At 45.9% G+C, this 27,286-nt stretch overlaps 1 protein-coding gene across 4 annotated transcripts; it reads left to right on the forward strand.

The window, feature by feature from the left end:
* Positions 1–220: 220 nt before the first annotated feature.
* ZNF532 (zinc finger protein 532) lies at positions 221–26,775 on the forward strand. 4 transcript variants are annotated; one of them, XM_084278055.1, is made up of 8 exons: positions 221–2,575; positions 7,960–8,141; positions 11,034–11,210; positions 17,285–17,447; positions 20,709–20,987; positions 23,382–23,494; positions 24,019–24,166; positions 24,578–26,775. In XM_084278055.1, exons 1-8 carry the CDS (start codon positions 236–238, stop codon positions 25,070–25,072), a joined length of 3,897 nt encoding a protein of 1,298 aa, XP_084134181.1. In that variant the 5' UTR covers positions 221–235; the 3' UTR covers positions 25,073–26,775. The 4 variants fall into 4 exon arrangements, with proteins under 4 accessions (XP_084134181.1, XP_084134182.1, XP_084134183.1 ...); XM_084278056.1 differs by lacking the exon at positions 11,034–11,210; XM_084278057.1 differs by lacking the exons at positions 7,960–8,141; positions 11,034–11,210; positions 17,285–17,447.
* The last annotated feature ends 511 nt before the right edge of the window (positions 26,776–27,286 follow it).

Genomic DNA, 27,286 nt, shown 5'->3' on the forward strand with positions numbered 1-27,286 from the left:
TTGATGGATTACTATAGATAGCTCTTGGTGTAATAATTTGACTGTACGCTTGCACTGGAACACTGTTCTGTAATGTATAATACACTGAGGTGAAATCACTTAAGAAGTGAAATAACACCTTTTTGCCTGGCACATGTGAACATAGACTTATTTTGTTTAAGATTCTGTTACTAGAGCTTAAAATCCTGAGATAATGACTCTCTGCTTACTTACAGATCTGCGTACAATCAAATACATGACCATGGGGGATATGAAGACCCCAGATTTCGATGACCTCCTTGCAGCCTTTGACATACCAGACATGGTTGATCCAAAAGCAGCTATTGAATCTGGACATGATGACCATGAAAGTCACATCAAACAAAATGCTCACGCAGATGAAGATTCTCATGCCCCATCATCGTCTGACGTTGGTGTGAGCGTCATTGTGAAAAACGTGCGTACTATCGATTCTTCCGAAGGAGTGGACAAGGATGGCCACCATTCCACAGGCAATGGCTTGCACAATGGCTTTCTGACATCATCAGCTCTTGACAGTTACAGTAAAGATGAAGGGAAGTCACTTAAAGATGATGGGTCAGCTTCTGAGACTACGCTGAAGGATTCAGCTTTCAACCAGTTTAGCCCGATATCAAGTGCTGAAGAATTCGATGATGATGAAAAAATTGAGGTGGATGACCCTCCAGACAAAGAGGAGATGCGTGCAAATTTCAGAGCAAATGTCTTGGCAGGAGCTGTATGTCAGCAGGAATATGACAAACTCAAGGCACTTGGAGGGGAGAATTTGATTAAATCTGGAATCCCAGTTTCAAGCAGTATAGATAAAAATAAAGTTGCTAAACGAGAGACAGAGACAAACTCCGTGAATTTAAGTGTCTACGAGCCTTTTAAAGCTCGAAAAACGGAGGAGAAAATGCTGAAGGACAGTTCTGAGAAGCTTCTTGAAAATAGGGTACTTGATGGAAAACTGAGCACTGAAAAAAGTGAAACAAACCTTGCCAGTATTTCTCAGTCCAAAGCAAAGTCATCAGCAAAGCTCTCCTCCTGCATTGCTGCAATCGCAGCACTGAGTGCTAAAAAGGCAGCTACAGACACTGGCAAAGATCTACAGTCTAATTCAGGAGAATCTTCTCCTTTACCAAAAGACGTGAGTGAAAGTCCCAGGGGTATTGAAAAGTCTCCTGAATCCCAGAGTCTTATTGATGGTGCTAAAAAGCCGTCGATCAAACCGCCTGACAGCCCCCGCAGCGTGTCAAGCGAAAACAGCAGCAAGGGGTCTCCGTCCTCTCCCGCGGGGTCGACACCAGCAATTCCTAAAGTTCGCATAAAAACCATCAAGACTTCTTCTGGGGAGATCAAGAGAACTGTTACGAGAGTATTGCCAGAAGTTGATGTGGACTCTGGTAAAAAGCCAGAGCAGGCTGCTTCTATGGTAACGTCCATGACATCTCTCCTGTCCTCGCCCACCTCTGCTGCAGTTCTTTCGTCTCCTCCTCGAGCTCCTCTACAGTCCACTGTTGTCACCAATGCAGTTGCATCTGCAGAACTTGCACCAAAACAGGTCACTATCAAACCCGTGGCTACTGCCTTTCTGCCCGTTTCAGCAGTTAAAACAGCGGGCTCACAAGTTATTAATTTGAAGCTTGCTAACAACACCACAGTGAAAGCCACTGTGATATCTGCTGCTTCAGTGCAGAGTGCCAGTAGCGCCATTATAAAGGCTGCCAATGCTATACAGCAGCAGACTGTTGTGGTGCCAGCATCGAGCCTTGCCAGTGCTAAACTTGTGCCAAAGACAGTCCATCTTGCCAACCTTAACCTTCTGCCTCAAGGTGCTCAAACCACCTCTGAACTTCGCCAAGTGCTAACAAAACCTCAGCAACAAATAAAGCAGGCAATAATTTCTGCAGCAGCCTCACAGCCTTCTAAAAAAGTGTCTCGAGTCCAGGTGGTGTCATCTCTACAAAGTTCTGTAGTGGAAGCCTTCAATAAGGTGCTGAGCAGTGTCAATCCCGTTCCGGTTTACGTCCCAAACCTCAGTCCCCCGGCCAACGCCGGAATAACGTTACCGACCCGAGGTTACAAGTGTCTGGAGTGTGGGGACTCGTTTGCTCTGGAGAAGAGCCTGACCCAGCACTACGACAGGAGGAGTGTGCGCATTGAAGTGACATGTAATCACTGTACAAAGAACTTAGTTTTCTACAATAAATGTAGCCTCCTTTCCCATGCTCGTGGGCACAAGGAAAAGGGAGTTGTGATGCAGTGTTCACACCTGATCTTAAAGCCGGTCCCAGCAGATCAAATGATAGCGTCTCCTTCAAGCAATACGGCTGCGCCCATGCTTCAGAGCCCTGCGGGAGTTGGCACGCACACTGTAACGAAGATACAGTCTGGCATAACTGGGACAGTAATATCAGCCCCAGCAAGTACACCTGTCATTCCAGCTATGCCACTAGACGAAGATCCATCCAAACTCTGCAGACATGGTCTAAAGTGTCTGGAGTGTAATGAAGTTTTCCAAGATGACACATCTCTTGCAATTCATTTCCAGCAGGCTGCAGACACGAGTGGACAAGTAGAGTATCATATGTTTAAATTCCAATGTTTGCTCTATATAAGCCTAGGAGACTTTGGATATGCTTTTACTTTCATTTAGCTGTTAATCACCAGAACCTCTGTGACTAAATGAGAGCCACAAAAAAACCTTGCAAGCACTTCCATAGTGAATGCCAACACTTCTTAAATACGAGTTTTCTTAGAAGGTTTTTAGGCAATGAAGTTTGAAATTTGCACTTTGTGTTTTTACTAAAATTCAGCATTAGCTTTCTTACAGCTCATTATTGCAATACTAAATTTAGTAATGGTCTTTCTAAGATTTTTTTTAAATGATACTTTCTGTGCTTTTGGAGTATCCTGTGGAATCCACTTAATTGGCACCCTCATTAACAGCCCACCTATTCAATCTGAATGATACGTTTAAGTGACTGATCTTGATTTCTCTTCAGGTTTTGTTCTTTTCATATGGCATCTTAAGTGAGCTGGGCATCCCTCTTACCTATAGGGACTAGTAGGCAGTGATAAACAGCACACTGATTCTACTGAAAGGATATATGCATGCTGTTTTCTTCAGGTCTCCCTTAAACAGAAGTGAAAAATGGTGTGCACTAGCATGCCTTGCTTGCTGTGTGACCATTTGGTTATGTGTTGGTTTTCCTCTCAGGGCTGCTAATGAGTTAAATATACAAACTATTTTTAAATTCTTTCCTAATGTATGTGGCCTAATCTGAAAGGAACACGTCATCAATAAAAGTTAATATTAATCAGTGTGCGATGTATTTTATAATCCTGTAAGAGTTAGGATGGTTAATTAAATTACATAGCTGGATTTCTGTTGGGGCGTGCCAATTAAAAGGGATTCTGGTGTATTTCAAAGCATTCAGTTGAGCTTGGCATTGCAGCTTCTTGCTGTGTGGGAAGCTATACACCTGCAAGGCATGCTCAGGCTGAATAGACAGGAATGCCTCAGGAACAGCCTTGGGTATCTCACAGCAGCGTGCAGGATAAAGCTTTTTAAGTCCTGTGGTTAGGGAAAGATCCACTCCTGGTGAAGTGCAGACAGGTTCCTGTCAGCATCTCTTCACTGAGTGTAAGACCTGTTCTGTGGCCCCAAAGCAGTTACACTGTGCCCACCCCCACGGACAGTAGCGTAAAGAGATTGGAACATGGAAGTAATCCTGATGTGGATTATGTGGGTCAGCCTCCGCTCCTTCTGTGCTAACTAGCTAGCAGGCTGGGGCTGAAATTGTGCGGCTTAATGGCTAAATGCAGTGAGTGAACCCGTTGTAAGACACCCCAGATGTGCCGACCTGTAGTAGTGCAGTACTCGCAGAGTGGGCTCCTTTAAGTGTCTTGTCAGAAAGAAGTTGGATTGTTCCCTGACCTTAGATGTTGTTGCAGTTTTGAACAGTATCCACTGGCTCAGCATGAGTGTATCTGCACCAGCTCCTGAGTTACTTCATAACAATTGGCTTGTTAAGCTGACTCCTTTGCTGGTGCGTGTTGGTGTTGGATTTACCTTTTCTCTCTTAGAGATCTGTTAGTTCCCATTTGTCATGGTGAAATCCAGAAGTCCTTGTAAAAACTCTGTTAATCTTGACAACAGAAAATTAAACAACTAAAAAGGCATCAGGATAAAGTGGATGAGGGACAGACAGACAGACAGACCCTGAGAGTAAGCTGGGAGGATGAGGTAAGGATAAAATGAGAACGGTAAGGGAGGAACCAAGATGCAAAAGGTGATGTACTCACTTTGCGTGGGGGCCCTTTTTTGTATAGGCAGGTACTAAAGAGATGTGTAGAGACCTCCTGCCCTTTTCTGCTACCTCTGCCTGTTGCTTTTGCCCTGCCTCTGCCAAGTTTGCTGTCAGTGCATGTCCTGTTAGATCCTGCTTACCCTGGAGACTGGCTACGGGAAGCACCCAAGAGCATAGAAAGCCAGAGCAGCACTGGGGATAGGTGGAAAAATAGGTGTGGGTACACAGGTTCTGCTGCTGAGGGAGGAGAGCTGTGAAGGAACGCAATCAGCACTGCCTGCTGCCTGTCCCTGTGCTTGTGTCTCCTCTTGGAAGCTTGCTGTCTTTCAAGAGCTGACGTATGGAGAAGGCCATAGTATGGCTTACTAGGTCATGGATTTCCAGGTTTTAAAACCAAAAGCAAACCCAAACCCCAGCCTTGTTGCTGCAAAGCACTGGAGGAAAAGAAGCTGTTTTCATGCTGTTCTGCTTTAAAACAACACTCCTAGTAAATGTAGGTTTAAATATTCTTTGATTAAATATACTCTTAAAAAAATAATTCCCTATTTTTCTTAGTCCTTTCTCTCTATCCAGCAGCATTTTTCAAGTCTCTGCTGGTGTTTCTTGGGTTTTATTAGATCCTGCAGTGTTGTAGCTACATGGACCATCCCAGCACGAAAACACTTCAATCTAGCAGTTGTGTTAGTGAGAGCAATATACCCTGCTTGCTTTTTGTTACCTTTTGTCCACCTTTTTGTCCCCAGCGTTGCCACAAGGACAGTGTTTGATGAAGAAAGACTCTGTATAGGCATTTAATAATAAACATTTTCTCACTTTTTCATTCTATGCTACTCCTTGAACAGCTTGCACAAGAAGTGCTCTGACTTCTGTTTTCCTTCCTAGTGCTTGGCATGGGCTTTTTGTTGTTTTGTTATTTTGGGGAGAAGGAGGCAGGAAAGTGAGATAGGAAAGTGAGATGGAATTGACATTTTAACTTAGGAAGGAAGTGAAATAAACATTTGTAGTTTGCAAACAAATATAGAGGAAGTTATGCTTTGCAGCTTACTATTCTTTCTAGGGCCCCCCAATTGCTCTTGAAATGGAAATTGTATCCTGGTTTACACTTCATAAGCTGCTACGGAGGTAGAATGTTTCTTTTAAAATAAACGGTAGTACAACAGCCCAAGCAGTTAAAGGATGTTCCCTATACAGTTGTTACCTCCCTTACTGCCTTTAACATTCCTGTTAAAGGGAATGGAACCACTCACTGACAGGTTTCCTGGCTGAGTGAAACCCTCACCTACTTACTGGAGAAAAAGTTGTGAATCTGGGCTACTTAATGTTAATTTCATCTTATTTACAGATGTAAATGTATAGCTCCTATGGAAACTACATATCTCATTTCCCTTCCCTTCTTGTGTATCTTTATTTTCCACCTCCACCATTTTTTCTTCTAACCCTTTTTTTTTCTGAAACTTTGACTTTAAATGCAGGCAGGTGATGATTTTCACAATCTGTGTTTTATTTTGGTGTGGGTTGGAATGAGAGAACTGGAAGTTAATGCCACCTTAAGCCCAAAATAAAATGGTAAGCAAACATGCTGAATTTCAGAATTTCACAGTAGATTATTCTTGTTCTACTGGATTGAGTTACAATTAAACACTGCACTGTGCTCAGCAAAGCAGCAGACTAGTGAGTGGCCTTATCAGAGAGGAGTGTTGGCGTTTTGTGCCAGTGTCAGTTGGCCTTACCAGCGATACAGAGGAGTCTTGCAGGCTGCTTGTTGCAGGATGGGACATGCTTGGTGGGGTTGGGGTGATGTATAGCTGGCTCCTCTGTGGCACAGCATCCTTGGTCATGCTGCGGAGGAAGACGCTGGACACCCCCTGCCTTTCTTTTATTGGAGTGGAAGCTGTGCCCTGCTGCTTTCCTGCGGAGTGTAATGCAAGAATAAATTCCTAGAACAGCAGTGATACTGTACAACAGGCTGAGGCGGTTACATGATGTTAAACCTTGATACTAAGCAGTGTTCTGCTAGAAACAAACCTTTTTTGCAGTGACTATAGAGGCTTTTCCCTCCTGTCTTGGAGTTAGTGCCTGTCTCCTGTTGCCTAAGTGGGAACAGGTTATTTTTTTGTTGACTGGCTCAGTACTATTAAGTCAGACTCCTGTGAAAGCTGTTTGTAACATTGTACTGTTCCTTTTGTAACTGTAGTGCTGATTCTGCTGTTACTCTGATACGGACATTACCGGTTTTTAAGAGTTTTAAAGGACATTTGCATGAGTTGGAAGAAGGGGGTGACTTCTTGTGAAGCACCTGTCTGTTAGTAAGAAACTATTACATATGTATTTATTTGTTTGTTATTTCAGGATTTCTTCATAGGTTAGTAAATAATGTAGAATGCAGCTCTGGAGATGTTGGGAGGCTCTGTGTTCTTGCAAAATGTACACTTGGATACATCTGCAAGAAATGACATTTCTAGAAACACACAAATCTCACGTTAAAAAACCCACCCATGTCATGAAGTAGCCTTGGTTCTGTTTTTAACTCTTCATAAGCGAGATCACTGATGAGATTCATAAGTCCAAAATAATAAATAATAATGACAACAACAACAATAATAATTTTACAAGCCTTAGGAAGCAAAGTCCTGTGAATTGAAGTTGAGCTGAAGTCCTGTTCTGCAGAGACTTGTGCTCGTGCTTGACCAGGAGTGTTTCTGTTGAAGTCAGTGAAGCATCTTCCATGACCCAGGCTAGACAGCTGTCACCCTGCATGGAGCTGTGCTCCTGTCTGAATTAGAGATGTGTTGCTGTAAAGAAAACGCTTTCTGGGATGCTCCTGCAGGCTTGGCTCTTCGTGCCCTCCAGTGATGGAAAGCGACTGTGAGCAGAAGCAAGGCCTGTTGACAGCTGGGTTCCATCATTTGGGTTTCATCCCAAAAATGGCACAAAGCACCCAGAGAATTTCAGTGTTCCTGATTTAGCATATGGTCAATGTGTAGTTGAAGATTTTATTATTATTATTGTTACTGTGTAACAGAACAAATCAGTTTAGGGAGCTGTTGCTGAATGTAGAAAGGTCGCCCTGCAAAGCAAACCTTTGTGGATACTTCATGTATCCCTGATCTTTACCCAGGTGCACAATATGCTGTAAATCTGATGTTGAAGTCTAGCCTGAGAAACAGATTTTGAAATTACCTGTGCACTTTCAGCCTGATGATACCACATTGAATTGCTGTCATGGATGTTACCACAAGAGTTCAGCAGCAGTGAGGATCAAAGGAAATGAAGACAGTGTATTTGCTGAGTTTGGGTTTTTTTGCCGTGTGTGGTGCAGAGTTAAAAGCAGAAAGTTTGGTTCTCAGGTGGTACTTGGCCCCCCTGCACAGCTGAGGTGATCTTGTGAGAACATACAGAAACCAGCACGTGTCTCCTGTGGTCAGGGGATTACGAGGGAGCTTTGTTGTGTGGGAATGGCCAGAAAGCCAGCCTGTCTGGCTGCCAGGACCTGCCATCTCTGTCCTAGAGAGCTTGTTAGTACTTGCCTCCTGCTTTGGGGTCATAACATCTAACCTTTTCTTTGATATATTACAGTGTTTGACACAAGACGTTACCTATAGCTGAACCAAACTTCTTGTTTCATCTATTTTGGTTTATCGTTTAGAAGACATGCAATATCTGCCAGATGCTGCTTCCTAACCAGTGCAGTTTTGCATCACACCAGAGAATCCATCAGCATAAATCTCCATACACGTGTCCTGAATGTGGAGCAATCTGCAGATCTGTCCACTTCCAGACTCATGTCACTAAGAACTGCCTGCATTATACCCGAAGAGTTGGTTTTCGGTCAGTATAATGATTACTTTTGTTGTCAATTTATGTATAATTTATGCTTTTAAAAGTAATTTTCCATTTCCATAAGCATTGTTTGTAGAATACAGCTTCGTGGGTTTAAGGTTGTCATGGCAACAGTGCTATTAGTACTACAAATTTTGGAATAAATACCACATTAGGACTCTGCTTTGTTTTGGGTATCCGCTTGTGTATGTTAGTAAATCAGAATATTGGCTAATCTCATCCACCCATAAGATGTCAGATGCAGGACTTCTCAGTTTGTAAGGTCTGGAGAACTCAGATGTATTTTCTTAATTTAAGTTCTTAAAGAGAACCCTTCTGAGTTTCTTGAAAAGATGGAATTTTAGATTGTTCTCTCTGGTAGAACAGTCATTTTAAGTATTTACTGCCAGAAGGTATTACTGAGATGCTGGTGGACATACTGCAGCTGTCTGCTTGCTCTCTTTCCTGTGGAAAGTCAAGACTCCTCAGCTTTACATCGCCTGAAAAATTACCTTTCTCATTCAAACAGCCTGATCTTCTGGTTCCTCTTTGTTACTCTTCCGTTTCCCTATTATTCTTATGTTTCCCTGTAATGGCAACTCACTGAGAAAATGGGGATCAGAGGCATTTCATGGAAACATTAAGTTTTGAAAGGCTTTAAAAATTGTTTTATCTTAGAATTTCACTGTCCCTGAATGGCAGGCAGCACAGCAGGAGGTGAGAAGAGCAGCCTGTACAGCCCAGCCTTGCTCGGCACTCCTAACACATTTCTGCTTCATCCTGTCTGACTGGAGAAGGGTGATTTAAAATCATACCAGTAGGCAGCTTCTCAGAAACTCATTTAGTGGGATGGCTGTGAGATCTTCCTCTGAGGGAAGGAAGTGTTCTGCTGCCTCCAGCCAGCTGCTGCGGCAGTCTGTTTCCAGGCTGAATCCGTGGCCTGACACAACACTCGGGTCTTTGCGTTCCTCTGCGTTCTTCTCTCTCATTCTTTTCTCCCCAGCAGGAGCCTGTCTTGCCCTCACTTTCTTAGGTCTGCTAGGTCCTCTCTACTTTCCTTCCTTCCCTGTGGCCTGGGTTCCTTGGGTCTGTACACGGAATCATCTTCAGGGAGTCCTGGCCTGCACCGGTAGCACCAGAAGACTCACAGGTCCTTCACTGTGAATGTAAAGTTACTGAACTTGTCAAGATGTAGCACAAAGGTCAAACTGAGTCAGAACTTCTGTATGTGGTGAGACTAAACCAAAACTTCCTAGGGAAAGAAAAGCACCACGTGGGGAAATCCATGTTTTCCTTCTTGGAGAGCTCAGGACCTCCTTGTCGTGAAGGTGCCTTCACTTGAGGAGCAGCATAACCTGTCATGCCTTTCCAGAGGAACTCTGTGAGGGAGTTCAGTTGGATGTCAGCAACTTGGGCTAGTTGTCTGAACTAAATCAGCTGAAAATGTTGGTCTTCAGTCTAATTGCATCCGTCCAAGTTGAAAATAAGCTGGCTGTTAGAACAGGCCTGGAAAGGAAGGTGTCCTTAGGAATGGTTTGATAGACAATGGTGGATGCTGGGGATTATTTGTTTGCATCACTAGACAATAAAGTCCAGACCAGAAGGGATGGGAGGTGAGAGATGCAACCCAGCTGTCTTGAGGTGACACCTTAGGAGCAGATCTGTTCATGAGGATCCTGCTTTGTGCTGCTGTGAAGAAAAGATCTTCTCTGCCTATGCAGAGATGACATAACAGACCCCAAAAAAGACAAGGACCGTTTAAGATAGAAAATGCATTGGTAAGCAGAGATGATAGGTACCAACTTGATGACTAGTATTAGGAATGTAAATGAAGCTCTCAGAGAGGATGGCATTTCATAAAATGCAAAGGTAAAGTGGGATTCTGGAATGTGTGACTTTATTTCCTGCTTTATTGCTGTCCTAGGGCATTAGAACAGTACCAAAAAATGATCTGACATTTCTATGACAACAGTCACACCCACAATAGATGCCAAAATTAAAATTCTGGAAGGGTAGAAGCCTTCTGTCTTTAAGTCATTGAACTCTCAACTGCAACATGCTGGCCAGTAAGAAATATGGTCGTTTTGACAGGTTGCTTTGTAGGTGCATATTGCAGTATGTTCTTGGGACTTTGTTGGTGACATTCAGTTCTGGAGATGTGTGACACTAAAAGGGACCGTTGTGTGTAGAAATTCTTGTGTGCTGATACTAATTCACTGTTTTAACCATTTCCTTTACAGTAGATGCGGGAAGGTCACACATTTCCGACTCAGCAGAAGTATGTTTGTGCAGAATCCTTTCAGAACCCCAATCTGACAGGCTGATCTGATCATAGTGGTTGGGTTTAGTTGTCCTGAGTTTAAATTACGCTTTTTTTGGTTCTTAAATCAAACCCCTGATGTGATTAACTGCACAGAAAATCATTACCAGTTTGTCTTCATTAAATCTAAGCAGGGGAAATGGTGGAAATGTGTTCCTTACTGGTTTACCATTTTGGTGGTAGCTTCTCAGTTGCTGTGGCATACCTTACACAATCCACCCCATGTGATTGACGTGCATTTTGTAAAATCCCTTCACAAATTTGCAGAGGATTCACGAGTTCTTTTTACAATCAGTAGAATATTCCTCTGTCAGCCCTTCTGTGTGTTTTGTTGTAATGCCATAAAACCACGTTCTGGCTGGGATTAAATTTGGGGGATTCCTGTTTTCTCACTTTCTGATATGCCAATTGCTGTTTGTGTTGATTCTTGCTGGGTTGTTTAAAGTGACAGATTAACCTAGATTTACCTGGTTGTATGTGGATGTTTATCTCTTCCACTTGCTTGACAGTGAGTGTTACTCCATTTCTTTCAGTACTGCTGTGGGCTGCGCTGACCTGACTCTTTTCCACTCTCTTTGCAGCTGCGTGCATTGCAATGTTGTTTACTCTGATGTGGCGGCACTCAAGTCTCACATTCAAGGTTCTCACTGTGAAGTCTTTTACAAGTGTCCTATCTGTCCCATGGCATTTAAGTCTGCTCCCAGCACACACTCCCATGCCTACACACAACACCCGGGTATCAAGATAGGCGAACCAAAGTAAGCAAAATTAATCTTCTACTGCACTTGCCTGCCTTTGAGTGACCTGTGAAATTGCATTCTGCCCTCTGCTTATAAATGTCATGTACAGTACAGCCTGCAGCCTGTCATCCTGCTGGTAACCTGGGGAGCTTGAGCCATGTTTTCAGGAGTTTTTAGCTGGCAGCTCACTTGGCACAGGTTAAGTTTCCATCAATGCAGCAATACCAGTTCTTTAAACAGTCCACGCTGTAAGAGAGTAATACAGGAATCCAGAAATTACTGGGACAGGCAGCTAGTGTCCTGGTCCCTCTTATTTTTATTCTGCTTAGCTCATCTGCATTGTCACTGTGAATTAAGATACTGTGATTCCAGAAAGAACTGCTTAGGCCCCTCAGGACTTTGGCAGTGATTTTCCTGACTTCTGACTGAAAAGGTAGGAAAAGTGGTTTGATTTTATTTTCTGTTATGTGCTCCCAGGGGCTCATCTGGGTGAATTCAGGAGATTGGTTCTCTCAGTGCCATCATTTCACAGGGCTCAGGGTGCATGCTTGAGGGGGGTGGTTTTAGAAGCACCAGTTGTCATCTCTGGGTCGACCTCAGGCAATCCTGCTGGCTGCAGCTGCCGGTGACACCACGTTCTTCTGGTCAGGCAGCCCATGCTTGTCAGGTGGGCGTTTTCCTTCGGGCTCTGCACTTCTCTTTCTGTCCACTAGATGTTTCTCCGTGAAAGCCGTAGGTTTTGGCAGTGCTGAGCTAGATTTTTGCTTCCCTAAGACAAAGCTCTAGGTCATGTCTCAAGGAGTGGTTGCCCTGTGTTACTGAGAGGTACCAGCCTCTAAACCCCTTCCAGCGTTGCCCCTCCAGGTCACAAGAGATGCCTTCACAGAGCTGTTGGTATGAGCTTTTTTTCCAATACAGAATACCTTTTTCCAATGTTAAAGCAGAAGTGATGCTGTTGTGAAGGTGGGGAGGTTGTGCCTGGACATGGTGTTGTCTGAAGGTGGTAACACAGGACACAAGTAGGAACTCAGCTCCGGGGTCTTTGTTGTGGAGATGTTGAACATGCAGAGACAGTGGGAGCTGCAGGTGTGTGAAGGTCAGGCATCAGCCCTCCTCAGTCACAGCCTGATGCCGTCCCAGTGCTGATCTTGTTCTCCTGCCGTTGCTCTCCTCCCCTAGCAGCAGCGCGGTCCCGAGAGCAGCATTTGAGTACTGAACTCCACGCTGTCTCACTGGAGCACGCAGAGCACACTAGTACCATTTCACTGCTTGCAGGCTCAAGGAGACAGAAGGTAGATGAGAGAAAACGAGGTACCATGTGCTCCAATAACCAGATTTCAGAAGAAGTTGCTTTTTTGGTGTTTCTTCTAACATGCTAACAGGAGGTCTATTCTTTAGGGTGTTTAAACATACGATACAGCAGCACTTACTGTGTCTGATACCAAATTAAGGTGGTTCCACCAGTGACAAATGAAACCTTGTTTTAATTCAGCGTGGGATCCTCAGTGAGGGGCTTTGAAATACCAACAGTTAATCTAAAACAGATTCCCGTAAATTTCATTAGAGAAAAGCAAAAGATGAAGATGACCATTTGTGGAAGAAGCTTCACATATGCAAACTGCAGATTTCTGGAATTGTTTTGGATCTGCTGAACTGTTTCTGATCATTTTCGTCAATTAAGTCGATTTAATTCGTTCTCTTTCAACTAGATGTGCTTATAATTGTGTTGTTTTGTAAAATTATTTTTATTATAAAAAGACTAAAGATTTTATGAAGTACAGTTGTGGTAAATTGTGGAATTCATAATGGAATGCTCCTCTGAAGGAGTGCTCTTTGATTTAGATTTGTCGGTTTTAATCAAGCCACTGCCTGAGCTGCAAGCAGAGTGACTGGTAGGGCTGTGCCAGTCTTTACAGGAGTTTGTTGTTTCCATTTCAGAAGCATCTGTGGGCAGTGTGGTGTTGCCACCACGTTGATGCTCTCATTGACTGCCCTTTCACCACTTAGTAAGGTCTGTTTCAAGCTATGGGGACCGGTGGCTTTCCTCAGAATTAACTCTGTGTGTTTCTGAACTGGGTAACAATTCAGAAGAGAAATGGTATTGTTGGTTTCTGAGGATGTCTGCCATGTGTCTTGGTCCAGTTGACATCACGTGTGTGACGCTGCTCAGGTTCTGTTTTGTCTGCTGTAACGTCCTGAGTGAAAATCACAGAACAGCCCAGGCTGGAAAGCTGTTGGGTCCATCTGGGCCCATCCTTTGATGGGAAGGGGTGAGACTGCCTAGCACCCTGTCTAGCTGTGTCTTGAAAGCCTCCAGTGATGGGGACTCTGCACCTCCCTGGGGAGGTTGTTCAGCGAATGATTGTTCCCACTGTAAAAAATTCCTTTCTGTGATCAAGGTGAAACCTCTCCTGGTGCAGCTTGTACCATCACTCCTTGTCATCTCCATGTGGCTCCTTGTGAAGAGCGACCCTCTGTCCTCTTTGTAGCCACCCTTTAAGTACTGGGGCACTCTGTTGAGATCCCCTTGAGCTCCCCCCTTCTCCAGGGAGAAGAGACTCAGTTCCTTCAGCCCTTTCTTGAAGGGCAGATTTTCCAGCCTACAGTCATCCAGCCATGGTCATCTTCATGGCCCCCCTTTGGGCCCCCCCCTGTCCCCCCATGCCTTTCTGGAGCGGTGGAGAGCAGAGCTGAGCTCAGTGCTATGGGCTGTGTGGCAGGAGCAGGTTCAGGTTTGCCCAGCCTGCTGCTGCGGGTCTGTGTGTGTGACCCAGCATCTACCTAGGTGTGACTGGCACCCCTTCTGAAAGCTTTAACGAGCTCTTACTGAAAGGAGGGGGATGCCATGGCATGCAGCGCCTTAGAGATGACTCCTTAAGCTCAGTCTCACAAAGTACAGATTTCAAAACAGATAAAGGGTACAGCAGCCTTTTGTCTTGGGAAGCGAGAGGCTATTGAGTTCTCCTGGAGGTGTCTGACCCTTGAACACCGAGGTCCAACCTTGTCAGGTCGGCAGAGGTGGTGGAACCCTGCGTGGCCGTGGAGCCTGGTTCCTGGCTGTGCCTGGGCAGCGCAGAGGGCAGCCAGACACAAGGCCAGGCCAGGCTTGTGGCTCCTGTCTGGGCAGTGGGCTGAGGCCAGGCTGGGCCTGGGGGCCCTGCTGGCACACACTTGTTTACAGGAATGGGCTGCTGGGTACGTGGCCCTGCGCCCCGGGCATTTACTGGAACCCAGTGATTTACAATTACAGGGCAGATGGCTGCTTCAGAACGGATACAGTAGACTGTTTGGGGTATGAAAAATGAGGTTTCTGTGCAGTGATTCTCAGTGGGATGAAATTGGATTATTTTAATACAGGGAAATGGATGGCTGCCTTGTCTTCCCCCTTTGCCTGCCCTCTCCTATAGTGTACCTAAGCTGCTACACATTTTTAGGGGAAACCAAAGCTTATGTGTGTTTCCGTGTTTCAGCCAGCAGTGCAGCTTCCCAGGAGCAGTGCTGAGGTACTTCTCATGGCTCATCTCTTTCTGGAGATTGGAGCAGTTCTTGTTTATCCAGCCAGATTATGGATATATCCCATACTGTGGGTACAAAGTATATTACCCCATTAATACAATTTTTGGAGGGAAAATGGGAAGGAGAAATTCCATCCTCTGGTTAAGAAAGCTTTCAGAACACCAAGCATATTTTGTGTGATGTGGAAGTATTTTCCTGTGAGAGGGCTTTGAAGAGCACACATCCTGTGCCTGCTCTGTGTGCACTGCAGGGCAGGAGGAAGTACAGCTCCCTGGCTGGGCGATGGCAGGCAGACCACCCCCCCAAGCCCTGTGAGTGGGCATGGCTGTAGGTTACATCCCAGCTGCTCCGTGGTGCCCAGAGACAGGACAAGAGGCAGTGAGTACAAAGTGAGACATGCAATTTCCAGCTGAACACAAGAAACCTCTTTTTCACTTTGAGGGTGGTCAGAGGCTGCCCAGAGGCTGCGGAGACGTCCTGGGGAGCCTGCTCTGCCTGACCCTGCTTCAGCAGGGCTTGGACTAGATCACCTCAGGAGCTCCCTGCCATCCTCAGCTGCTCTGTAGTCTTCCCTTCCTTATTTGAGATACAATAAGAATCTGCAGTATATAATAGATCATAGTTTATTTCATTGAATTCTGTAAGGCTGCAGTGATAAATTCATATCCCACAGGCCTGGAACCGTTCCAGCTCAGAGGGCTGGCAGGTTCCACCGCCGATGATAAAGCCGCTTCTCTAATCTTGCATGTCTGACTTGATTTGCAAGTTCTGATAGAAACGTACATCATGAAATCAGCAGGATTACCCTGAATGCTGCCAGTCTTTACCTACATCTTGCTCACCTGTAGCGACACGCCTTCAGCGCCCGGGACAGGCTGTCGCAGTCCTGTGCCTCCGCTCGCTTGCCTGCTCCCTGGCAGTCGGGCCTGGCACTGCCTGGCTCTGGGTCAGGAGCTGTGGGGCGTGTTCGGGGAGGCAGGGCGTGAGGGGCAGAGCGCTGCGGGGTTAGCACCGGCTCTCCCACCTGTGGCGTTAGAGCAGGTTCACTCCAGAGCTGCAGCCAACAGTTTTCTGCGGAGACTGGGTTTTTTCTTGGAGTGCAGAGGGCTGCCAGTAAAACCACTGCTTTGACGTGTCGGACTGCCCTGCTGGGATGGGACTGACACGGCAGAGCGTGCCCAGCAGCCCCGTGTGCTGCAGCCAGGGGACGTGGTCCCATGTGTGGTGGCTCCTTTGGCTGCTGCCATCCCCTCGAGCCTAAGCAGGGCATTGAGCACCTTTTGTTGTGTTTCTTCTAGTTTAGCCAAGCTCTCTCTGAAGTCCTACCTCTGCTGATAATGGGTTAGAGTTCTTTCTCATCTCATGATCTGTGGTGAATTTCTCTGTTCTTTTTCTTGCACGTGTCATTTCCTGCTGTTAATTTTCAAGGTAAAAGTGTAAATTTTGGAAGGAGTAGGATTATTTACTAAGTAGATACATTGAAGGCTTGCAATGTGAATGGCTAAACTTGTGGCTCACCTCTAGTTGCCAGCAAAACCAACAAGCAGAGTATCAAGGAAATAATTACCTGGAGTGCAATTTAAACTGTGCTTGTCATTAGGAAACAGTCAGCAGAATGAAACGAGCTTCACGCCACTGTCATGTCGAGGTTGTTCCCACATTCACATCAGAGGAATGCCTTTCTGGTTTCCCTGAGTACTCTGTCGTTTGGAGAGACAGTTGCCAAGGATTTGCCAAAAATACAGCTGACTTGAGGTTGTTTAATAACTTCCTTAGGACTCTATAATACAGAATGTTGGCTGTCGTACTCATTTTCAGGGACTTTGCTTTCACTGTCCAGTACTTAGCTAGTTCTTTGTTCATTAGTTTCTGTCTATCCCTAAAGCACTTTTGAAATGACATCAACAGATGCATTGCTTCACCAGTTACACAGCTACCAGAAGGTGAACAGCTTGTCTTACCCTTTTTATTGGAATTTTGCCTATCAGAATGGTAGTGGATTTGGAAGTTGCTTGCACTCTGAGAGAGGAAGCTGTGGCCTTAGGGGTGCCTCTACACTGACTCCTAAAGCCTTGTCATGGCAAAAGGGCAGCACCACCCTGTGAAGGTTCAGCTTCCCAGCAGTGACAGACTCTGGGCCTGGCACTCAGGAGGCTCTCAGCCATATATGTACATTGCCAGACATAGATTTACCCTGAAGTGTATTACCAGCCACTGCCTTGCAGCACAGTGCTTTTGCAGCCTGAAGCAGGTACGTTGTCCTTTAGTTACAACCTGAGTTCAGAAACCTCTGGAGTATCCTAAGCAGGTGTTGGTGTTACATGTCTAACTGTTGTTCTCTGCTCCTTGTTTGCATTCTTTAGTGATTTTTGTTTCTGATTTTCTGTTTTTCCTGCTGCTCCCATAGTTTGAAATTGGAGGATATTTTGAATTAGTTGAATTTTAACTTTTTTCAGGCAGCATGAAATGATTGATTAATCATGTCAGATCTTAGCTCTGATGAGAAAAAAGTTAACATCATGATTCTTGCAAATAGATCATCAAACTGACATTGTTTATTGTACTTCTATTTTTAGAATAATATATAAATGCTCTATGTGTGACACTGTGTTTACTCTACAACCTTTGCTCTATCGCCACTTTGATCAGCACATTGAAAACCAGAAGGTGTCTGTTTTCAAGTGTCCAGACTGTTCTCTTCTATATGCACAGAAACAGCTTATGATGGATCATATCAAGGTGTGTAGGCATCTTATCTTGTTTCGTTCGTGGGTACCATTTGTCATGCAATATATGCTGTGAGAAAATACTGTTCAAAGGCACAGAACAACCAGGCGACTGCTGAAAGATGCTAATGATTCCAGGAGAGTAATTGCTGAACAATGTTCTCAAATGTTAAAATGTTGTATTTTGTGTAGTCCTCAGTGTGTCTGTGATGTAATCACAGGCTTTTGTGTGTGGATGTTGATTTTGGGATATTAATATCTCCATGCACTGCGAACTGATAACCAAAATAGTGACAGGTGTAGTGAAGTAAGTTAGTCCCATCCTAGCAAGTATTGAGCCTTATTTACAGTATTCTAGTGTTAATTCAGCTGTTAGGATTTGAGAATGCTGAGTACAGGTAAAGCCAAACGTGTGGTGTAAAACCAAACCTGTGACGTTCAGAACTCTCCAGTAGGAGCCAGTATGTTTCTCGAGTAGATGTAGAGGTTACTGGGGTGCTCACACACGAACACGTGTGGTTGGTTGGACTTGGGGATCTTAAAGGTCGTTTCCAGCCACAAGGGTTCTATGGTTCTGTGCTTTGAAACAAAGCTTGGAGTGTGTTTTCTCATAAATACCCTTTCAGCTGCTGAAGACCTGCTGTCATCCTTGCAAGTCACGTTACTGAGACTCAGCAGTCCCACCACTATAATTCGTTAGCTGTCTATTTTAAATACACTGTGTGACCCTGTTTTATATACAGCAAATCTGATAGCAGAGCCCACATTTCCTAAGGCTGGTTAACAGGATGCAGTGCGTGGTAGCAGTAAGTTAGTCACCCCACAACAGCAGCACTTAATGCAGTGGGTTTCCCTTGCAGTGACACCTGAGACTTAGCCAAGTTTGTATAGAGCAGTGGAAAACCAGACATCTCTCTTGTCTGCTATAACCAGCATTTTGCATTTCAGCCTCAACTATGGCACTTGGATCCTCAGACACCTCTGAAGTTGTGTTGAAAACAAGATGGCAAACTTTGGCCAGACAGTTGGTCTTAAAGCTGGTCAGCCAGAAGGGCTGGCCCAAGACTTGCAGAGACAGAAGCACTGACTGGAAAATTTCCTCCTCTCTGAACTAGTTCACATTTGCTGTAAGATTGGTGCTACGTTTATGCCAGATCCCTTATTGGTCCTCTTTTGGCTTCAGAGTGCCACGGCAGGGTTTGTGCTTCCAGATGCTGGTTTGTTAGCCTGTTCACAGGATTCAGACCTCTTTGAGAAGAAAATCAGAGGCTGAGAGCACACAGGCTGTAACAGGATTACTGCTTTTATTCAGAATTGATGCTGCTTTTACATATAGGATGTGTGCACAGTAGAAGGGACAGCAGCAGCAAAGTGTGAATTGGGCATCAGTCGAGGAGGAACGACAAACAACTTTAACAGGGTACAGATAAAAACAGCAAAGGACTCGGGGAGAGGACAGAGCCAGACATGGGGCTGCACAAAAAGTAATTGGTGTGGCTAGACATAAACCATCAAGGCTGAGGAGACCTCGATGAAAATAGAACAGAAAGGGGTAGAAAGAAGCTCAGGAGGAGGTTATTTAAAGCTACAAAAAATAACCTAGAATAATTCTGGCAGATGTGTTTCGTGTTGACAAATTGTGTGTCTCGTTCTCCCTGATGGCCAGTGACAGGAAAACTTCTAACAGCCAGTTAGAACTGGCAGGGAAGGTCAGGACTGGGGGTGCAAGGCTCTCAGTTCTCCTCTTATCACCATGACTGGGGGTGTAAGGCTCTCAGTTCTGCTGTGATCACCATGACTCTGTCATAGGCTTTAATGTTTCAAATAAGCAGTTGAATTTCAAGTATTTGTATTTAAATGACATTTAGAAAGTTGAGCACTAATGTTTTACATGCAGGGATGGAAGCTCCAGGAAGGTATGGGCACCTCCTTCCCCCACCCTGTACTGCTTGCTTGTCCTGGTGCGATGGGATGCTACAGGCAACCTCTTCCTTTACTGCTCAGCTGCAGGTTGTTCTTAGAGCCAGTCCTCTGGCCCTGTGCACTTTGCTCTTTAGTAACATTTCAGGGGTTTTAATTATTAGCTTTTCTTACAAAAGTTGTTACATAGAAGACTGTGTTCTGCAGCTCAGGTTGATATTTGCTGTGGAGCCAGCGAGTAGTCCCAGGAGCCAGAGGATTTAGGAAGAACCTTCATAATGATGTGTTCTACAGGAGCATCAGACTCATGTTCCTGCTTTCCCAGAATCAAGAACCTATTACATGGGGTTTTGTTTCTGAGATTACCTGCAGCAAAAATAACTATGTTTGGGGTGGCTGGACTTCCAGATGTGAGAGGGACCTCAGCAGCAGGACCCCTGTGAGTGAGTCTGGGCTGCAGCCTGCTGACTCATTCCTGCTGTGCCCATGCTCACATGTGGCACTCAGACAGGGCTGAAGGGCAGGTCTTCCTGAGCTGGTCACCCTTTTGATAGGCTCGGGGGTCACACCGGCTCCAGGAACTGGGGAAGGAGGAGATGGGAGAGTTCTTTCTTCCCTCCTCACTGTCAGTTTCCTCAAAGTTTAGAAGTAAATCCATGAGGAAGCATCACTGCCTAAGAGCATCAAAGTGCTTGAGACACCTCATTAGGCACCTCAAGGCAGCCCCCTGGCCCTGGGGACCCCATCAGCCCTGCACACCCTTGCTTCTAGGGATTGTTGGCAGTGTAGCCTTAAGTTAGGGTGCATGGAGTAAGACGGGGCTTAGCTCAGCCTCAGCACAAGATACTAACATATCCTAAGCAATAGCTGCCTGATCTTCCCAGAGCTGCCTTTTTTTGTCTGTCTCACCAGTGTGCCAAATCCAAATTTGTCAGTAAAAACCTTTCCTTCTTGGAAATCTCTAGTCATGTAGTTGGAAATGAGGATGCTCAACTAACTATGTTAGGTAAGTAAAGCAAGAAATTAAATTGAACATAAAGTACTTCCTGAGCCCTTTTGTTCTGCCTATTAAGCCGCAATTTAACTTAACCTACAGAGTCTCTTTTTTTCTGGTGAAAACATCTAGCCACTGAAGAAAACTTCGTTGTAGTTATGGATGGTGTCTGCTAGTGCTGTTGGCTAGTTTCTCTTTACACTAAGCCTTGCCTTTATTATGTTCCTTTAAGTTACCAATGTGATCTGACAGTAGTATGACAAAGTAAATGAAGACTTGAATCAGGGGGGTCTTTGGATTTTGACTGCACAAGTGTATGTGTCTATATGAGTTTTGTACTTCTTTTCTCTTTCATTGTAGTCTATGCATGGAACGTTGAAAAGTGTTGAGGGGCCACCAAACCTGGGGATAAACCTGCCTCTCAGTACTAAACCCACAACTCAGAACTCAGCCAGTCACAACAAAGAGGACACAAAATCCCTCAACGGAACAGAAAAGCTGGAGAAGAAATCTCCTTCTCCTATAAAGAAAGCAGAGCCTAAAAAGGTGGGAAAACCTGGCTGGACATGCTGGGAGTGTGATCGGCTCTTCACTCAGAGGGATGTTTACATCTCCCACATGAGGAAAGAACATGGAAAGGTAAGTGAATAATATTTGTATCAAACCTGAAATGTGCAGTTCTGTTTTTTACAATTTCAGTTCTGCTTTTGCAAATCATTCCCTTAAGCTCCATCACCCTTCTCTGTTCTTATATCTGTTTCTCTCTTTGGCTGCTTGGGTTTTGTCATTTTATACATAGTTCCACTGGGACAATCCACAGGCTCTTACTAAATTGTAGGCTTGTTCATCCAGTACCAGAGTTTCTTGGAGATGGAAAGCATGAAAGACGCTCCAGTGTTCCATCCAAGTCGTCTCACTGTGCCTTCTCAGGTCCCTCCTGAAAGCTCATTGACTGTTGGGCTGGGGGTCTTGCTGTACTGACCTGGTGAGGGACAAACCAGATTTCCTGTAAAGGCAGAGTCGCTGTGAGGCCGAGACGTTGCTCTAACCCTACACCTGTAGGTTCAGCCAACAGCTCAGCTGGATGAGGTGAATCTGGGATCTAAAGCAGCTGGATTTGAGGAGGTGTACCTAAAATGGCTTGAAAGCCAAAGATGGGGATGCTGTGTTCTCAAGTCAGCAGAAAGACAGCTTGATGTCCTTGCTGCATCCCACAGCTTTCCAGTGGGATGAAGTTGTGAGGGCTGGCAGGCAGTGGGGAAACTGGTGTGTTCTAGGTGTGTTTGAGGTGGGCTGTAGCAAGCTCTAGTGGGGTGTTCAACCTGGGGAAGACCAGCTTGGGAGACTCCCCAAAGCTGGAGAGGGCCAGGCCCAGGGGAATGAATGGCCTTCAGCTGCAGGAGGAGGGAGAGGGAGAGGGGCTGGGAGGCAGAAATCCTTCCTGGGGAGGGGGAGGCCCTACCTGTGGCAGGGGAGCACTGGGGGGCTCTGAGGTCACTTCCCACCCACACCAGTCAGGAGCCTGTACGCTCCAGCCCGATGCTGACACACAGCAGTCATCTTCTAGCTGGTCCTGCCCATCGCTGTGTGCCAGTGAAAACTGTGATTCCCCTTGGCTGGGGAGCAGGGCATTGACTGATGCACGGTGCTGCACTGCAGAAAAGGAGCAGGACTGGAAGGGACAGCAGGCTCACTTAGTGCCTAAGTGGAGAAGAATCATCCAGAGTGAAAATGGGTGGTTTCAGGATGCTAATACGCTGTAATAAATGATCACACATTTCCAGAGGTTTCTGTGTGCCTTCAAATTACAGTGCTTATCTCCAAAGCTGTTGTGCAAATCACTTTATTCTGTTTATAAACATTTTATGGAAAAGCTGAAAATGCCAGGCTACTGAGTGTCATCTCCAATTTTCTTATGACAACTTCAAGCAAATGGCACCCAGGCCTGACTGACAGGAGACTATTTCCAAGCTTCTCCTTGCCTTCAGTAACTCCCACGCTCTTCTTCCAGCCTTTGTGCCACAGTCTTGTAACTACATTGCCAGCCCCCTTGGAACGAAAAACACAGATTATGATTCACAGAGCCACATTTCTCTTTTATCTGGGTCTCCTTTTACAGCTTGAGGGCATGGAAAGTAGACAAACAGCTGAGATCATGTGGAGGCCATTTGATTTTTCCATTTGCTTTAAAAGGCCATTTTTGCATCTCTGCCTGTTGAAGTCCCTGAGGAGCTGTTAGCTGCTCCAGCTGCGAGCCTAGCAGGTATATCCCTGTCACTTCTGCTGCCAGGAAACTCCCAGAACGCCTTGCATCCCTGTGGCATGGCTGTGCACTGAGTGCTTGTCTCTGATCTTGGAACTGGATTCTTGAGCAGCACACAGACCGTGGCCAGGTCTGTCTGTCCCTTGGTTCAGACGTTAACCTGCCAGCGTTGTTAGGGCAGACTGAGATGAGTTTAAGACCAGATGCCTCCTTCCACTTACCCAGCGTAACATAAACCCCAGACAGATGTCCCTCCAGTTGGCATCAGACCATACCTTCCTTCAGAGCCCCGTTAGTGTGTCAGTGACGTTTTGCTTTGGTCCCCAATACGTGCTCTTCACCCCTCCTTGTAGGGACTGACAGGGACTGACTGGTCTGTCAGCCAGCAGCTGCAGGCTGAGGCTGGCGATGGGAAGGGAAGGATAAGGCTGTGTACAGGGGAAGCCAGTCGCTCCCACTCTGCCTTTACCGCTCCAGAAATAACCCTGGCTTCTCCAGGGGTGGGGAGGGGGGAATTCTCTGTGTCCCCAGCCTGTGACACTGATTTGCATCCAGTGACAGAGGTGTGTGTAGCTGGCCACGCTGCCTGGAGAGGGGTCTGGGCCCTCTGACTTGCGCAGCGTGGCTGTGGGCGTGGGGGTTGCTGGAAGATGCAGTTCCAGTCACTGGTGAGTGATGCTTCTCCCACGCTATTAGAAGGTTTGACATGTGTGCTACTTCTACTGAGCTTTTTAAATTAATGTATTTTTCTTCTTTCTTTGTTTTTAAAGCAAATGAAGAAACACCCATGTCGACAGTGTGACAAATCCTTCAGTTCATCCCATAGTTTGTGTCGTCACAACCGGATCAAGCACAAAGGCATTCGGAAGGTCTACACCTGCTCGTAAGTTCTACTTACTGATTTCTCTGGGAACAGAGCATAAACCAACACAGAAAGTTGCTGGTCGAATTTCTGTCCTTGTATAAAAGCTGGTGTCTGACTCGTTCAGGCGATCCGGGTGTTTATGTGCACAGGCCAAACCGTGTCAGTCAGGTAACACCTGCGGCACAGACTGTTGCATCTGTTCATAGTCCTGTGTGTGCTGGCGTGCTGTGGGACTGAGTCTGGGGTTCTGCAGAGGGAGCTGCAAGCTGTGGCTGGGGAGCCAAAAGCCCACGAGCGTGCCATTCTGGGTACTGTCCTCAGAGGCTCCTCCTGTGCTCTGAACATAAATTGCTCAAACGTTTCTCGTTTCATTTTGTAATAATTCCCGTGCAAACGACTGGCAGAACGTTGTTGCAGCCTTCACTAGGCAGTGCTCTGGTCCGGAGTGACTTGCTAGTCCTGTTCTTGTTCTCCGGAACACCACGACTTCAGTTGAGCGCAGCGTGTGACGGTGTCAGTGTGTCTGTCCTGTGTCTGTCCAGGCACTGCCCAGACTCACGGCGCACTTTCACCAAGCGGTTGATGTTGGAGAAACACATTCAGCTGATGCATGGCATCAAGGACCCCGACGTGAAAGAGATGACTGAAGCGGCCGGTATGGAAGAAAGGGAAGTAAAGGAAGACGCAAAGGTAATGACTTGTTTTGGTTCTGTGGGGTGTTTTGATCCCATGTGTCTGATCTGTGAAGTGGAGCCCAAAAAAGGTGTCCCACAGGTTCCTGCAACAAATTCCGCCATGCCTAAGCTAGCACATGGTTTTGGAAAGACTTGCTGTTGGGTTTGATCACTGAATGATGGAGAATGTAGCTTACCCCTTTGGCGTTAGGTGCCGTACCCCTGCCAGAGCTGGGCAGTGTTCTGGGGGTTTGTTGTGAAGAGAGCCCCTTGCTGTCCCTCATGTACAACAGCCGTTCCCTTGGGCTGTTTCACATCCTGTGCTGGAACCTGCTGAGGGAAAGGTCCTGAAGTCTGGAATCAGGAATAGTTGTGCCAAGAACACATGTTAGTGCTTGTTTCATGGGGCATTTGTGGCTCTCTCCAGGTTCCCAGTCCCAAGCGCAAACTGGAAGAACCTGTCCTGGAGTTCAGGCCCCCACGAGGTGCCATCACGCAGCCACTGAAGAAGCTGAAGATCAACGTTTTTAAGGTTCACAAGTGTGCTGTGTGTGGCTTTACCACCGAGAATCTTCTCCAGTTCCATGAACACATTCCCCAGCACAAATCCGACGGCTCCTCCTACCAGTGCCGGGAGTGCGGACTCTGCTACACGTCTCACGTGTCCCTATCCAGGCATCTCTTCATCGTGCATAAGCTGAAGGAGCCTCAGCCAGTGTCAAAACAGAATGGGTCTGGGGAGGATAACCAGCAGGAAAACAAACCCAACCACGAGGACGAGGCGTCGGACAGCACGGCGTCGGACAGGAGGTGCAAGGTGTGCGCAAAGACTTTTGAGACGGAAGCGGCCTTAAACACTCACATGAGAACACATGGCATGGCCTTCATCAAGTCAAAACGAATGAGTTCAGCTGAGAAGTGATGGGATTGTTTGGGACGCAGAAATCTCTCTCCACATTGGAATACTAAAGATGTTTTTGCTACAGAAAGCTCAAGGTATAATAGTGTTAACAGTACTGTTCAGGCTGTTGCAATATATTCTGCATAAAAGTATCCCCTTCGCCTCATTGTCTATACCCTCAAAACCATGGAAGCAGTATTTGAGTTGAAAAGAGTTTGTATATATTTAAACTAAATAACTTTTATACTCTTTGTTATGTGTTTGTATTGGTATCTAGTGGGAAATCTGGGCTTTTCCGTTTTGTTTTGTTCTTTTCTAGTAAGTTTCTTTAAAACAGAGTTCTGATGCCGGGGCAGTTCCTTGGGCTCCCTTAAACTGGTTCTTATTTGGATGCTTCTGAAGGAATGTGCAGCCACTGGCAGCGCTCCGGGGGCAGTGCTTGGAGGGGAATGGGGAAGGGATGTGAGCTGGGGGGAGATTTTAAATTCTAGGAACTCGTGCTTCTGAATGGCTAAGGAAGCTTTTAAACTTTCTCTTAGAAAATAGATCCTAAAAAAGAAAAAAAAAAAAGAAAAATCAGTGCCACCACCGCTGCGTAGGGCAAATGTGGTGCTGGGCTTGGGTGGCACCAGCAGGACAGGCACTGGCCCCAGGAACCCCACAGTGCTTCTGGCAAGTGTAATTGCACAACTCTCTGTATCATGAAGTGACTTTTCAGCCCATCAGGTGCTTGTGATCAAAGCTCAAATTGTTCTGAAAGGGCTGGGCTGCTCTGGGTTTGACAAATGAGATGTCCTTAGAGGAATAGGTTTATAATGATGATGTTTTTTGTCATGTAATTTATTAAACATTATATAGAGGCGAGTACACAGCATTATGTATTTTCCTTTATTTCTGGATATTGAAAGATAATAGTTAACCCTTGCTACAGGGGTTGGTATTTCCCAGCTCTGTACGCTCATGCCAAATGTTCTGGTGCTCAGTGTCACATCCCCACAGCTGTGAAGAAGCTGTCACACCAGCCTGCGCGGTGTCACCGGGCTTCCCGCTTCAGCACAGGACGCTTGTTCAGCCATTTCAGCCGTAGCTCCTCATCACCCGTCACAAAAAGGTACCACGCTGTCCCCTTCATGTATAGTTCTCTGTGAGAGTTATATTTTTGGTTTGGTTTTGCATTTTATACCTTGTATGTATCCCTAAAAAGAAAATTTTGTACTTTTTTTTAAAAGAAATGGTGTATATATAGATAGCTGCATGAGAGGCCGTAGTAATTGTTTGGTTCCTTAAGAGTCTTGCTGCTGTCAGATGTTACTATACACAATGTCCATCCCAACTGTATTAAACACATTTCATATGTAAATAAATGTGGAGCATTTTGCCCCTAAAGATTTGTGAGATTCTGTTATTTATCATTAAATTTAAAAATGGAAGTGTTTGGAAAAAAAAGTATGGATCCTTCTCAGCCCCCTCTGTGGAACTTCCTCATCACTCTGGCAATTGATTGTGTGTCGGCCACGTCAGCTCTTTCTCTGCCCATCTTCACTCGTAATTTGGCTCATTGGTAAATGCTCGTTACCCCGTGGGTGTTACCACGCATCGGGTGGCTTTGAGGTCTCCTCCATCCCCAGACACGCAGCCGGCACCGCAGGATCGTAGCGTGTAACGTGCACTGGCCATCACTGCCCTCTCCATTAAGTGTATACCTCTTGAACACTTGTTTGTTGATGTGCACTGTCAACTGTACAACAAATGAGTTATCACTATGCAGAATGGTGTTTTGTATACAGTGAACAGATAATAAAGGTTAAATTTTCACAGCCATTATTAATACTTTGGGTTTATTTTCCCTTTCCTCTGCCTTGCACCCACCAGGGATGCTGCGAAGGAGCAGCCCGCGTCGCCAGTGGTGCTGCCGAGAGGCAAATGGCTACAAGCTACTGACATGTCCCCGGGAGCTGTTGGGCACGTTCCAGATGTTCCCCACAGGAGCAGGCAGCAAACCCTGAACTACGAATTCTCAGGTAGGGCTCCCAAAATGTGGGCAGGAAGGACAGGAGAGGTAGGAGGGTGAATCTCCCTCACAGCATGCAGCAGGACCCCTATTGAGGGCGGCTTGGTCACGCCTGTTGTTACACCCAGTGCCTGACACACAGAAGGGCAAACCAGCCTCTGGCATGGAAGGCAGTCTCTGGCACAGAAGGCAGATGGGCTGAAGCAGCGAGCAGACAGGGCTGA

This window comes from Gallinula chloropus (genome assembly GCF_964237585.1).
Source record: "Gallinula chloropus genome assembly, chromosome: Z".
In the NCBI taxonomy this organism is placed as follows: domain Eukaryota; kingdom Metazoa; phylum Chordata; class Aves; order Gruiformes; family Rallidae; genus Gallinula; species Gallinula chloropus.